The sequence below is a fragment of the Lithobates pipiens genome, unplaced genomic scaffold (assembly GCF_037356315.1).
Source record: "Lithobates pipiens isolate NorthernLeopardFrog02 unplaced genomic scaffold, aLitPip1_a1.2 Scaffold_30, whole genome shotgun sequence".
In the NCBI taxonomy this organism is placed as follows: domain Eukaryota; kingdom Metazoa; phylum Chordata; class Amphibia; order Anura; family Ranidae; genus Lithobates; species Lithobates pipiens.
In genome coordinates, this window is record NW_027507791.1 from 74681696 (window position 1) to 74695513 (window position 13818).

At 40.1% G+C, this 13818-nt stretch overlaps 1 protein-coding gene across 4 annotated transcripts in view; it reads right to left on the reverse strand.

Annotated features, from left to right (window-relative positions):
- Positions 1-1552: 1552 nt before the first annotated feature.
- Positions 1553-13818, reverse strand: part of ARID4A (AT-rich interaction domain 4A) — a 129297-nt gene continuing 117031 nt past the window's right edge. For all 4 annotated transcript variants that reach the window (XM_077464458.1, XM_077464459.1, XM_077464455.1 and 1 more), the window contains 3 exons: positions 11133-11339; positions 7177-7323; positions 1553-6353 (listed from right to left, as the gene is read on the reverse strand). In XM_077464458.1, the coding sequence (XP_077320584.1) occupies positions 6250-6353; positions 7177-7323; positions 11133-11339 (458 nt within the window). In that variant the 3' untranslated portion in view covers positions 1553-6249. The remainder of the gene's footprint in view (positions 6354-7176; positions 7324-11132; positions 11340-13818) is intronic.

Consider the following 13818-nt stretch of genomic DNA (forward strand, 5'->3'; position numbering starts at 1 on the left):
CTCTCTATGGAGCCAGTTCACATATCTCCGCTGCGGGTCCAGTGCGAATTTACACAGGAGCCCTGTGCGTCTTTTGGTCCGTTTCAGGTCCGAATTCAGCCTGAAATTTGGGCTGAAATTTGACCTGAAACGGTGAACCAGGACACACCGGATCCCTGCAGGGTACCGCATGCCGTGATGGTGTGAACCTCAGACATTAAACCTTAAAGCACATATTTCTACAGTGTACTTGCATCTTTCCAAAGCACTAGGTGTAATTTCTTTAGGCTCTCTAGTTCCTCTGTTATCAGCATGAATCACAATGTGACAGAGCATCATAACCTATAGGTGGAAAACTACTCAGATCCCCTCAAATAAGAATTCCAGGTATGGATATTTTTACATAGTTACATTGATCCAGCTTGGAACTATGCAACCATGCATATACCTGTGGGATCGCTCTAGAAACCGGAAATCACTGTAGTGGACACCATTACTACAGTGATCTTCACTATCTTTCAGGTCCCCTGCCAAGTGGCTACCATACTGCATTGTGAACATAGGATGTTGACCATCCAGAGAATACTTTGAATTTTCTCAATATCTGCAAAGCACTCTCTAATAAGACAAGGTGGAGAGCATGTCGTCACCACCCTTCCTCTCCAACTCATGGACTCAGAGGCTAGTGGAGAACCCTGTAGTAGTGGTGCCTACTAAAGTGATTTCCAGCTTAGAGGGATCCCACAGGTATGGAATTATACATAGTTATATTGGTCCAAGTTGGACCAATGTAACGTCGTAAAAATATCAATACCAGGAATTCTTAGTATTGAGTGGTAATCAGATCAGGGCTGTGTGCGTCTATGGAAGAATAAAGCCCAGCTCGGGACAGCACCTGCACGAGTGCCCACACAGCAGCCAGCTTGCAATAGGGGTACTCAGAGAAGAGGAGGGGACAGCACTGGAGGGGAACTTCAGAAAAGGAGGTAAAATGCTGCACTGTTCAATGGCAAGTTTATTATTTTAAGGAAAAAAAAACGAAAAAACTTTACCACTTAAAATTACATCTTTGCTGCGTATGCACATTTCCGGTTTGTTGTCTCTTTAAAGACCTCTATTGATTCCTGAAACAAATCAATCCTCTTATATCAAGGAGAGGAGCAAATGTTACATAGTCCAGCTTAGGAAAACTAGGCAGTCGGTGACAACACTACTTGAAAATAAATTGCAGCACAGGCAGCGTTGTCTGCTGAAAAAGCTGCCTGGATTTCTGGCAGAATAGCTGTTTCTCTGTATTTTCAGCATTTATAAATGGATAAAGCAAAAAATTTATTGCATGTATTGCAGCAGTGTACAGATTTTTTTTCCTCTACCCTACATCTGGCCCTAATGGGAGCTGTGTCTCATTTAATTCTCCCGGTTTCCATCTCTAGAGTGCTTTTCTCTATACATTCCCATGGGGAATGCGCAAGAATAAGCATTGTATACATAAAACAAAAAAAAGTTAGAGTTTAACGTTAACAAATGCAGCTTTGTCAGGCGAGGCGTTATGTAATAAAGCAGCATAAAATGCCCAAGTTTAAACCATGGCCTTTATTGATGCTCTTTCAATGAGCGCTGTTTACATACACACATCTTCGTTGTTTAAGAAAGACAGAAAAAAAGTGCATATTACAGGAGTACTTTCTGGATAACCCCCCTGGCAGCGGAGAAGTTATATTATCTGTGCTGGAAAGAAACTCACAATTTCACAATGCAGCAAAATGAGGGGAAAAACAAAAAATCAGTTATTCTTCAGTATTTCAACCCATTGCTAGTATTTGGCTTATTATTAGCACTTGTGAATGGTTTCCTCTATAGAAGCCAAAGTTGTTTCTGACTTCTGTTCTCAATACAATTCAGCCAAAAACTAGCTTCGGGGGCTAAACTACATAGGTCATTGTTAGTTGGGCAAGCTAAAACGATCCACAGTTGCTTACAGAATAGATTAAGGCTGGCAATACATTATACAATTGTCTTGTACAATTTTCCTTTAGATTTATCAAAACCGTGTAATATAGAGGTTAAACCTAAACACTTTCAATTTGTATGCAATCAGGCAGGACTTTGCACTATATAGTTGAAGGTAAATCTAAATAAAAATAGAATAAGAAAATTGTAGAATGTATGGCCAGCTTTACTGTGGCTCTATGTAGTGAGCTACAAGACACGTGACCACAACCAATGCAGGGATCCATCGCAAGTCAATTTTCCCATTTGGATGGAACAAGGGGAGACGGATGCAGAAGGGACCAATATGTTAGGGTTATGTTCCAGTTGAGCCACTATGCTGTCAGGACCTACCAGGATAATGAGTAATAGGCAGTCTTGACCTGAATACGCCATACCAAACTTGGACCACAAAGTACATAAAGCCTGCATGTGTACAGAGCTGCACACTCAAACTAAGCGCTTGGGTTGCCAAAACATCTACCAAGCAACTCTTTGAAAAAAGTTGTAATCGCATATATATGCTATTTAAAATATAGCATCTTCCTCATCACACAGCTCTGTAAAATTGTCAGCTGAGGGCTTGTTCACCCCTAGGGCACTGCAGTAACATGCTGTACTGTGCACTGCAACACAAATGTATTTATTTTGAATAGAACTCCAATGCACATACGTCAAGCATTTGCGTTACAGCGCACACAGCACATGTGGGATGCTGTGTGTGGTGATAAAAAAAAAAAAAAAAAAAAACCCTGCTAGAGTGATTTTTCTGCATGCAGGCCCATTCAAAAGAGATAGAATACCGTAACACAATGTCTCTCAACAAGCAGAACAGCATGTTACAGCACATGAATTACCAAAGCGCACTATACTAGGAATGGGATCTGGATGTTCAGCGTCACCCTCTGTGTAGTGAAATCTCCATATCTAAGTGAAGTGGAACTATAGGCAAACCTTTTTGTTTCCCCATTTTGGATAGAGTAAGGGAGGGTTATAACCTTTGTTGGTTTACTTTTCTCCATCTGTGCCCCATTGGGAAGATTTACTTAAACTCCCTCCCATAGCCAAAAGGGGAAGTGATGCAAATTAAGGGAATCCCCTGGGGACCCCCAGGCCAACAGAACTAGTGTCCCGATTAGAAGATTTTCCATCTATTACGTTTCTGGGGAAAACCCAAATTTGGGGATTTTATTTTACTTTCAATGAAATGGCAAACAGGACTAATCGAGAGGGTAAATCTCCCCAATGAGGGCATGGAAAGCAATAAAAACTGACAGGTGTTCTAATCCCTCTCCACAGAAAAAGTTTCGCCTTTAGTTATGCTTTAGGCCGGGTTCACACCGCTGCGAAGCGGGAACGCTGCGAATCCGCCGCGTTTTCCCGCATCGCACACCTCCCGCCGGCAGTTCACACTGCCCTATGCGGACGGCTGGGAGTGTCAATGATATGTTAATGACACCCCCAGATCCGTCCGCATATCGCAGTGCGATCTGCCGACTCGCACAGGAATCGGATCGCATGGTGTGAACACCCATGCGATCCGATTCTGTTGCGGACCAAAAAAAGGGTCCCGTGCGAGTTTGCTGCGGGAGCGATGCGAATTCAGCCATACTATCTGTATGGCTGAACTCGCATCGCTACGGAGATCGGATGTGATTTGCGGTGCGAATCACATCCGGCTCTCCCCCCGCAGCAGTGTGAACCCAGCCTTAAGTACAATCCACTAATGAACGCAAAGAGCACACACTTAAGCTGGGTATACAAGCATCAAAATTCAACTGGTTCAGCAGGTACTGGCTAAATTGCGGTCTATGTGTAGACCTCTCTGTTCAACAGAAGCCAATTGTTAGACTGGCTTCTGTCAAACAGTCCTGCGGGAAAACCTGCAAAGGCTGATAGTGCCGATTTGTGTATTCTGACACAATGCACTGCGAGAGATCGCATGAGTGAATTTGGGACCTGTGCGTTTTTTTTCTTTTATATACCAGGGGGTTGAATGAAAAAAATTTCAACGTGTATACCCAGCTTTATATTCCCTTCAGTGGAATCCTGATAGCTATAATTGAGGAATTCACTTGCTGGTGACACAGGAAGGCTCAGTGGAAAGGCCAAAACTGGACTATTACCATTATTCAGGCAAGGTGGAGTCCAAGACTACTATTGGTCCCTACCCAACTCCAGCCACAGTGGATACATTTTTCTTAAGGTAGTGCGCGCCACTACAAGGATGATTAATCACAAGAATTGCTGCCAGTACCTTGTGACCAAACAAACAATTTCTACCAAGAGGCAATGATATGGCTTGCAGAGAAAAGTGCAAATTGTACAACTGTTTGCAATGATCTGCAAAAGCTGTGTAGCAAGCCACATTTCATTGCTTCTTATTCAATGCTTTTGGTTGGTCACATGGAAGCCTTGGCACCCCAGCAACAGGATCTAAAACTTGCTTTTGTGGAACACCCTGTTTTGTAGCTCAATCCATAGAATCCCAATGTCATTGTGTTTGGCGATCACAAACAATCCTTGGTCGCATGGGTAGAAAAACTAAAAATGCCCTTGTTGCTTATTCCCAACTTTTGGCATGTTTAGATGAAGTTGCAAGACTGCTAACACAAATAAAATCTAGAAAAGAAAAAAAAAAAAAAAAAGTACTCATCTTTGATGTGATGCCAAATGCATTTACATTGATCATAAATCTAAAAATATGTATATAGCTGGTTCCCCCAATATACAACCTATTCAGGTATCTCAAGGAGGACGTTTGAGAAAACACTGGTCTAAAGAGAGAATCTACATTATTCTAGAGTATATTAAACACAGAAGAAAAAGGGGTTAAAAACCCTTTTAATGTACAAATATGAATAAAAAAATTGATTAAAAAAATCACTTTTGTACATAATGTATATGCAAAAACTCTTTAAATACAGGCATCAGGAAAATCTATTTACAATATGTCTTAGTCTATGGAATGACCCACAGTCTCTTACTGTAATGCTGCATCTCAACAACTGGAGATAAACCTTTCCTCAATAGTTAGAGAAAAAAACAATTCGGCAGTATATAAAACTGAGGAAGAAAAAAAAAAAAAAAAAAAAAATGAAGAGCTACATAATGTAGTAAAAAAAATAGATAGAAGATAAAATGGAGAAAACTGCCAAATGACAAAAAAAATAAAAAAAAATAAACACAACAACATTTTTTACAATGCTGTAGAGCTGAGCAGAGAAGATTGTGTTTAAGAGCTACATTTGTATTGGAAAAGAGAACTAAGCTAGACCCTTCTCTTATTTTTTTTCTTTTTATTAATATTTTAAAAAATACATAAAAATACAACATCCAATGTCTGAATAAATATATTTAACAAGTTGCAAGATAATACCTTATTTTACACAAAAAAAAAAAAAAAATTCAGCTTTAGAAATCTTGTTAAATAAGTTTGCTGTTGTCATATATTTTCTTTTTGTCTTTTTTGTAACAAAATAAAAACTCTGAAATTACATAGAAAAAGACAAAATAGATTTGCAAAGGGATAATATAGTTCACTGAAAACCTATTCACAATTCCACTGTAAACATTTAATAAACATTTAAAATAGTTGCATAATTCTGTGCTCTAAATTCTTGTAAAAAAAGTGGAAGACTATTTTTTAATGTAGTTTTCAGTCCACTACATTCCCTTTCACAATTTATTTTGTCTTGAGTACAGCTTTAAAACTGGGCACTCTGCTGAACACATTGAACTTTGGCAGTTTATCTGTATATTGCAAGTGCTTTCAAAAAACAAACACTAGGACATCCCAGCAGCTGTTAAAAAAAGTGCAGCCACTGTTGTGACTTATTTACTTTCTTCTTTTTTTTCTCTTTTAAAGAGCACGGTCATTAGTTTTATGCACTTGCATGTTTTCTTGTACCGGGCCAGAGAAGGGGATATTTTATAGGGGATCCTGAATTTTTTTATTCAGACATTTGTCAAGTTTTCTAAAAATGTCATTCTTCTGTTTAGACTAAACAAGAAGCCATTGTGGCATACTGACTGCTAGTCTCCTATTCCTAATTAAATATTTGATTTAATAAGAATAAAAAAAAAAAAAAAAAATGAAAAAAAAAAATAAAAAATAAAAAATGAAATGGAAGAAAAAAAATGCAATCCAGCAGAGGGAATTGGAAAGAAAAATTCTTGGCAATGTCAGACCAGATGAGTGCTTTGCGTGGTTGGATTAAAGGGGAGAGGGGAAAAGTGTCCATGGCAGCGATTGCTGAATGAGGAAGGTGAGGTCGTATATCACCTGCACTCTAAAGCAAGCGTGTTTTGTGGGGGAGAAGAGGATGAAGGGCTCATTCCGGTTTCTGAAGATGCTGAAGACATTGATGCTCCTGTGTTGGAAACTAAAAAGAAGAAGAAAAAAAAAAAAAAACACACACCAGTTAGGTTTACACTAAAATATACAGAAACATATTTTAACTGTGTGAACTTTTGAGAAAATGGCTTTGAAAAAACTATGGAACAATACCATTCAACTTTATTTGCTTATACATGCCTAGATTATTCCAACAGAGACATCTTCGCTTACCTTTGTCAGTAAATATATATTTATCAACCAACATGACTTACAGTGGGTAATTCACCAAGGCTGGAGCACCAAGAATCCAGTGCAGCTGTGCATGGCAACCAATTAGCTTCTAACTTCTAACTAAGCTTAAAAAGTTTTTTTAAAGTTATTTTTTTCCTTAAATAAAATAACAAACGTCATGCTTACCTGCTCTGTGCAATGGTTTTGCACAGAGCAGCCCCAATCCTCTTCTTCTAGGGTCCCCCGTCGACGCTCCTGGCTCCTCCTCTTTGGTAAGTATCCTCATAGAATGCCACTTCCTATGGGGTCACATATGCGGGCTTGCTCCAGAGCAGCCTCATCTGCATCTATTGACATAGACCGGGCAGCTTGGCCCGCATAGGAATGGTATTAATATTTGACAAAAATAAAGAGCCGAAGGCCTAAAAAGACATCCAAGAACTAGAAAAATAAATAAATGAACCACAAAACAATAAAAGTGGACATGGGCTCAATAGGATTGGTAGTAGGTGGGGGGACCGTGTTCTATGCTATCAAAATATATGTGAACCTTTATTAGGTGAAAACATGGAAAAATACAATCATGTTATTGTATCAAAATATCTAGCAAGAGAGAATAAATAAAATGAAAAACTCACTTTCACGGTCTTTCTTTTTTAACCGTTTCCGCCGTCTGTCTATTGTGGCTACTTCAGACTTTAAAGACATATAGTATTTTCTGATTTCTTGTAATTTGTCTTGGAGGAAGACTATCCTCTCTGTCCCAGACATAGTCTCTAATTCATCTGTTGGTGGAAAAACAAAAAAAACAAACACACACACAAATGTTATGTTATATTTGTATATCAGAATAGTAATTCCAACTTCAGAGCTTATGCTGTAATATTTCAGGATTAGGAAGGAGAGCAGCGCCATCTAAGTGCAGCATTAAGACATTTTAATAAAAGACAATTGGTAACTCACAAGATATGTGAGATTTCATTGCCTGTGGGATTAATAATGTGGTTCATTCGTTCGTGGGGAAGATGATTTTCTCAATGGTGAAGAGGCAGCTGATGGGTCCAGGGACGCCGGTGGATCCCAGCGCTTCCAGACAACAGTGTACACCACTTATGGTTGGAGAGAGAGCGGGGAGGAGCGTGCATGCTCCTTAGTCAGGCTGTCTTGATGAAGATGATATTAGATAGATAGATATATATCTGTCTTGATAGATATCTCTATCTCTATATATATCTGTTCTGTGGTGGTTACTGGGCTGCTTTCAAACTGATCTGCAGGTGCAGGGTTACCTGCACTGAGCCATAGACTTCTGGTATTACCTGCAAGTTTAGTGAGCTTTCAGAAAGTGCACCACACCTGCAGGATATAACAGAAGTCTATGCTAAAATACAGCTAACCTGCATTTGTCTGCACCCTCTGTGTGGGTAAGCCACAGCTCATCAGTGTGAAAACAGACTTAAGCCCCTTTTGACACTATCGTTCTGACCCTCCGTTCACTTCTATCAAGCCGCAGATGTAAATGGATATGTGGCCGTTACATATTATAGAACATTACATTTGATAAGATTATTATAGCAAAAGTTTAGAAAGAAAAAAACACCACATGAACCCCCATTGATGGATGGGAACAACAATTGATACAAATTATCGTTCATGGTCACGTTTAAAGTCCCACCCTTCAATGGGGGTTCAGGTGTTTTTTTCTAAATAAATTTTGGGATGTGGTGACTTCTAACAAATGACTCTACGGGTCTTCTTTTTCATTATAGCAAAAGTGAGCACAGGCGCGAAAGGGAGTTACATTGAATCTTACACAAACTGAAAAGCAATTCAGAGCGTAAAGGTAACGGAGACAAAAACATGAAGGCCACCTTTTGCCAACTTATTTATGCAACAAGAATATGCCTATCAAGTGTCCAAATTATGTACTTGCCCCAGGTCAGTGCCTCATCAAGAAAACTAGAATGGACGAGGATGACCACTCAGCAGTAAGCTACATTAAAAGGCAGTCCACAAAAGCAGCTCATATTACTTTACTGACAGGTTCTCTTTATATAAATACTAATCCATTCAGGGTGACTTTTTCCTACAGTGCCTTGCAAAAGTATTCACCCCCCTTGGCATTTTTTTGTGTTTTGTTGCCTCACAACCTGGAATCAACATGGATTGCTTGATGATTTGTATCATCTAAATTTACAGAACATTTTTTATTATTGTGAAGCAAACATCAAATAGGACAAAATAACAGAAAAAGTCAATACTTTGTAGAGCCACCTTTTGCGGCTATCACAGCTCCAAGTCGCTTTGGATAAGTCTCTATGAGCTTGCCACATCTTCCCACTGGGATTTTTGCCCATTCCTCCTTGCAAAACTGCTTCAGCTCCTTCAAGTAGGACGGTTTGCGCTTGTGAACAGCAATCTTTACGTCTGACCACAGGTTTTCTATTGGATGGAGGTCTGGGCTTTGACTAGGCCATACCAATACATTTACATGTTTCCCCTTAAACCACTCAAGTGTTGCTTTAGCAGTGTGTTTAGGGTCATTGTCCTGCTGGAAGGTGAACCTCCGTCCTAGCCTCAAATCACACACAGGGTGGTACAGGTTTTTCCTCAAGAATATCCCTTTATTTAGTGCCATCTTTCCCTCAACCCTGATCAGTTTTCCAGTCCCGACTGCTGAAAAACATCCCCACAGCATGATTCTGCCACCACGTTTCACTGTGGTGATGGTGTTCATTATGTGATGTGTTGGGTTTGCGTTTTGATGGCCAAAAAGTTTAATTTTAGTCTCATGAGAACAAAGCACCTTCCTCCATACATTTTGGGAGTCTCCCACATACCTGTTCGCAAACTCAAAATGTGCTATTTTGTTTTTTGCCAAAAGTAACGGCTTTCTTCTGGCCACTCTGCCATAAAGCCCAACTCTATGGAGCATATGGCTTATTGTCGTCCTATGTAGAGATACTCCAGTCTCTGCTGTGGAACTCTGCAGCTCCTCCAGGGTTACCTTAGGTCTCTGTGCTGCCTCTCTGATTAATTCCCTCGTTGCCCGGTCTGTGTTTTGGTGTGCGGCCGTCTCTTGGCAGGTTTGCTGTTGTGCCATGTTCTTTCCATTTGGTTAGGATAGATTTGATGGTGTTGCTAGAGATCATCAAAGATTTGGATTTTTTTTTTATATAACCTAACCCTGACTTGTACTTTTCAACAACATTGTCCCTTTTGGGTTTGGAGAGTTCTTTGGTCTTCATGGTAGTGTTTGGTTAGTGATGCCTCTTGCTTAGGTGTTGCAGCCTCTGGGGCCTTTCAAAAATGTGTGTATATGTAATGCACATAGGTGGACATCATTTCACTAATTATGTGACTTATGAAGATAATTGGTTGCACCAGAGATAGTTTTATGTATATATTTTTCTAATTTTACTTCACCAACTTGGACTACTATGTTCTAATACATCACATATAATTCAGATTAAAAAAAACATTGAACTAAAGGCTGTAATGTAACAAAAAAGGGAAAAAACCAAAGGGGGTGAATACTTTTGCAAGACACTGTACATTATTAAAGGACCACCTAGAGAGCTAACCAAAATTATATGAATTATGGGGGAAGTACAAAGTGTCAAACAATACATTACACATTTAGATATCATACCCTTTTCAGATCTTCAACATAGCCTCTCTGAACTACAGAGGTGCTGCTTGCAGGCAGCGAGGTAAAAGTGGGATATGCAGTCCTCAGAAATAGAAGGTAAAGGGCAGAAGAGAAACATCAAAACATGCAGAGAATACAGGTAGTTGTGGAAAGAGATGGCCAGCAGACAGGCAGCACCAACAATATGAAAAAGAGTTTTCAAGAAAGCTTATATCGGATTGTCAATAACGATTGTTTGTATTGCTATTACAGTGCTGTTGTTTTAAAATGAAAACGTATGTTGTGACCATAGGTTTCCTAGAAAGCGGTAGTGAACTGCATAAAAAAATAAAATAAATTGGCACCAGACAGTTCAAGTTATAATGTGCTAGTATGCACTGCATACTAACATGTTATGACAGACTTGCTTGAAAACTAAGTCCTCCAGCGGCGCATTGTCACCACTTTAGACACTTCCATCTTCACCCGGTCTTCCTTATGGGTTTGCGGGCTTCAGCGATATGAATGGCCGAGTAACGGAAATGCCGTTCCTTCAAAGCGCATGCTCCTGTGACATCACCGGCTGCATCTAAAGTAAATATCTCCTAAACTGTGCAAGTTTAGGATATATTTACTGTATTTATAGGTAAAACTCATGCAAGGGAGTGTACTCCCATGTAAAAGGCAAAGCCAAGCCAGATAAAAGGCACACTTCACATAAAACTGATATTTAACTTCTATGAGTATTCTGCACTGCATCTGAGACAGGGACATACTCCATCAGAATTATAATTTCCACACAAAGTACTACAGGGAAATATTACCACTGGAGTGTCAGATACAGAAGCCAGCAAGAAGCAAATCCTCAGTTTCTAACATGAAAAAACGAAATATATATACAAACACAAATCAGTTGAAGTTAGCCTTTACATTATTTTCATTTGTATTACATTGGTGACTTACTTAGTGGAAATGTCCATTTGTATGCCCTTGGGGAGTGCTGGTGTTTCTCTCGATGTTTGTCTTTTTCAATGTCTTTTATATGAGGCGATGTGATTCTAGCTGGCGACCTTGTGATCTTTTGAGGCTTGGGGATGTTGGTGTGTTTAACTGCAGTACATTTACTTGAGCTATCGAGTGCAGAAAGGTCTTCACTGTCACTGCTTTGGCCTATCACAAAAAAAAAAAAAAAAAAAAAAGATTATAAACTGTTAGAGAAGAACTGTTACACAAGAGCCATCAGCAGTTCTAACTAATAGACGTCAATCCTACCCATGAAAGACAAGTTGTTTAAAGTGGAACTTTAGTCAGATAATTAGGTCCTACTAGACGACTTCAGACTAGCCCCCTTTTGCTGGGCACCCGAGAGCTGATTGAAAAATGGGCTGGGATGAAGATACGCTTGATACGTGGACAGCTAAGTGCCTCAATAGTGAGCTACAGTATTGGTAGCTGCTGACAATTTTTTTCTGAAGGAGCCTGGAGCTTCTCTTTAACCACTTTCATACCGGACCTATTCTGGCACTCTTCCCTACATGTAAAAATCATCATTTTTTGCTAGAAAATTACCTAGAACCCCCAAACATACATACATACATATATTATATATATATATATATTTTTTTTTTTAGCAGAGACTCTAGGGAATAAAATAGCAATTGTTGCAACTTTTTACACTACACTGCATTTATGCAGGAATTTTTCAAATGCATTTTTTTGGGGGGGGGGGGCAGGTTCATGAATTAAAAAAAAACAGTAAAGTTAGCCCAATTTTTTTGTAGAATGTGAAAGATTATGTTACGCTGAGTAAATATACCCAAAATGTCACGCTTTAAAATTGCAGACTACAGTATGACAAAAATAAATAAATAAAAAACAAAAAAATAAAATAAACAGCCTGCCAGTATGACAATCACGGGGCAGTCCCAGAGCATATGCATATAGGAACCCAGCTGAGACAAAGGGGATGCCTCTCAGGGAACAGTCTGACGGGGGCGCTTTAAAATAATAAAAAAAAATGTTTATTCTTTTATTTTTAAGTTTTCTCTTTAAAAAAATGTTGGGTGTGTCCCCTCCCATCGCCTGTAAGAATGATCAAGTGGCTTAACTGCCGCTATGATTGTTCTTACGGTGCACAGATTCGCCGGCCGAAAAAGATGATATCTGAATGATGCCTGTGGATGATATCCCCACTCAAAGTCATCCATATGACCTCTTTAGGCTGGAAGTGATTAAAGCAGAATTAAACTCTCCTATCCTTAGTTTATAGCCAAGAAAGCTGCCATCTGTTTGATCTGCAACTGTCATGGTGCTGTACATGTGATCAGTTGACACCAGCCATTTGATGGGTTGACAGTTTTGTTGAGGACACAAAAGAAAATGTGACAGTTAGCAATGCCAACATTACAGGAATGTAATTGTAGCGCCGGCTCCTAAAGAGCATGCGCTATGTGTTTTTTTTCCCCATTTTAAATTTCCTAAAGCCATTAGTTGGGTTTTTAGGGTCAATTATACCAAATTATGGTTTCAGTACCAGTCTGGCTGGATTGCACTGGGTTCTGCTTGGCCACAGGTGTCGCTGTCACCACTGGCAAGTGTGAGAACACACTTTGGCTAGGCGTATTGAGTGCCATTCTCTCGGAACCAGCCCAGTGGGAGTGTCATCTTGCTGTGCATTCTAGGAGAGGGTACTTAAGGTACTGATATCACGTGCTTCTGGGTTACGGTCCAGAAGATCTTTATCTGCTTGGTCCTGGTCCTCCTGAAAAGCCCCCATGGCCCTCATGGCCTGGGGTGCAGATTCATCCAATTTCAAGTCTCGGGGCTGGCTAGCCCGAGACAAAGTAACTGAAAGGAGGATTCAAAAGGTGGTCCGATGCCGTCTCATCTGTGGAGAGGCCCAGCAACTGGAGAAGCAACCAGGGGAGGACTCTTCGGGAGAAGGTCATGCATAAGGCTGGCTTCTCAGGAGGAGCCTGGAGGCTCAGTTGAAGGACACAAAATGAATCTATACAGTATCGCCGGACTGGCTGCAAGATTCTGGTACCGTATGATGGCGCTCTAAACTTGTCTATGTCCCTCAGTTACATCCAAGTCTGTGGCAGAGACTTTGCGCTATTCAAACACTCTATCGGCTGCTAGGCCTAGTGAGAGGAGGTCTATCCGGTAACTGAGAATCCAGTTGTGATACGGCAATTCTCTGGATTTCTATAGTGAGAGACTTCCTATCTTTTGCAGTTATAAGAGTACCTGGACTTCCTACCTAACCCTCTACCCTTCATTGATAGACTGTTCCGTTTACTACTTTTCAAATAAATATCCCAAAAGTGGATCCAGTGTCAGTTTCTGCAATTCTTTGGGACATCTACCTCGGTAAACCCCTATACGAAGGCAACGGTAAGCCCAACAAAACCAGCAGCTCCTTCGGTGGTCAGTGCTACATAACTTTTTTGGAAACCATTAAAATCAATGGGTTTATTTCCGCTTTAGGATTTACTGTTGTTCTGGGGCTCTGGGCTTAAAGAGGACATAAACCCTGATGAGTGCTACTTCCTCTGTTTGCCTGCAAAACATAAAGCATAATGGGCTACTATGCATCGCATAGTAGCCCATTATGTGACACTTACTGGCAGGAGAAGTCCGCAATGTC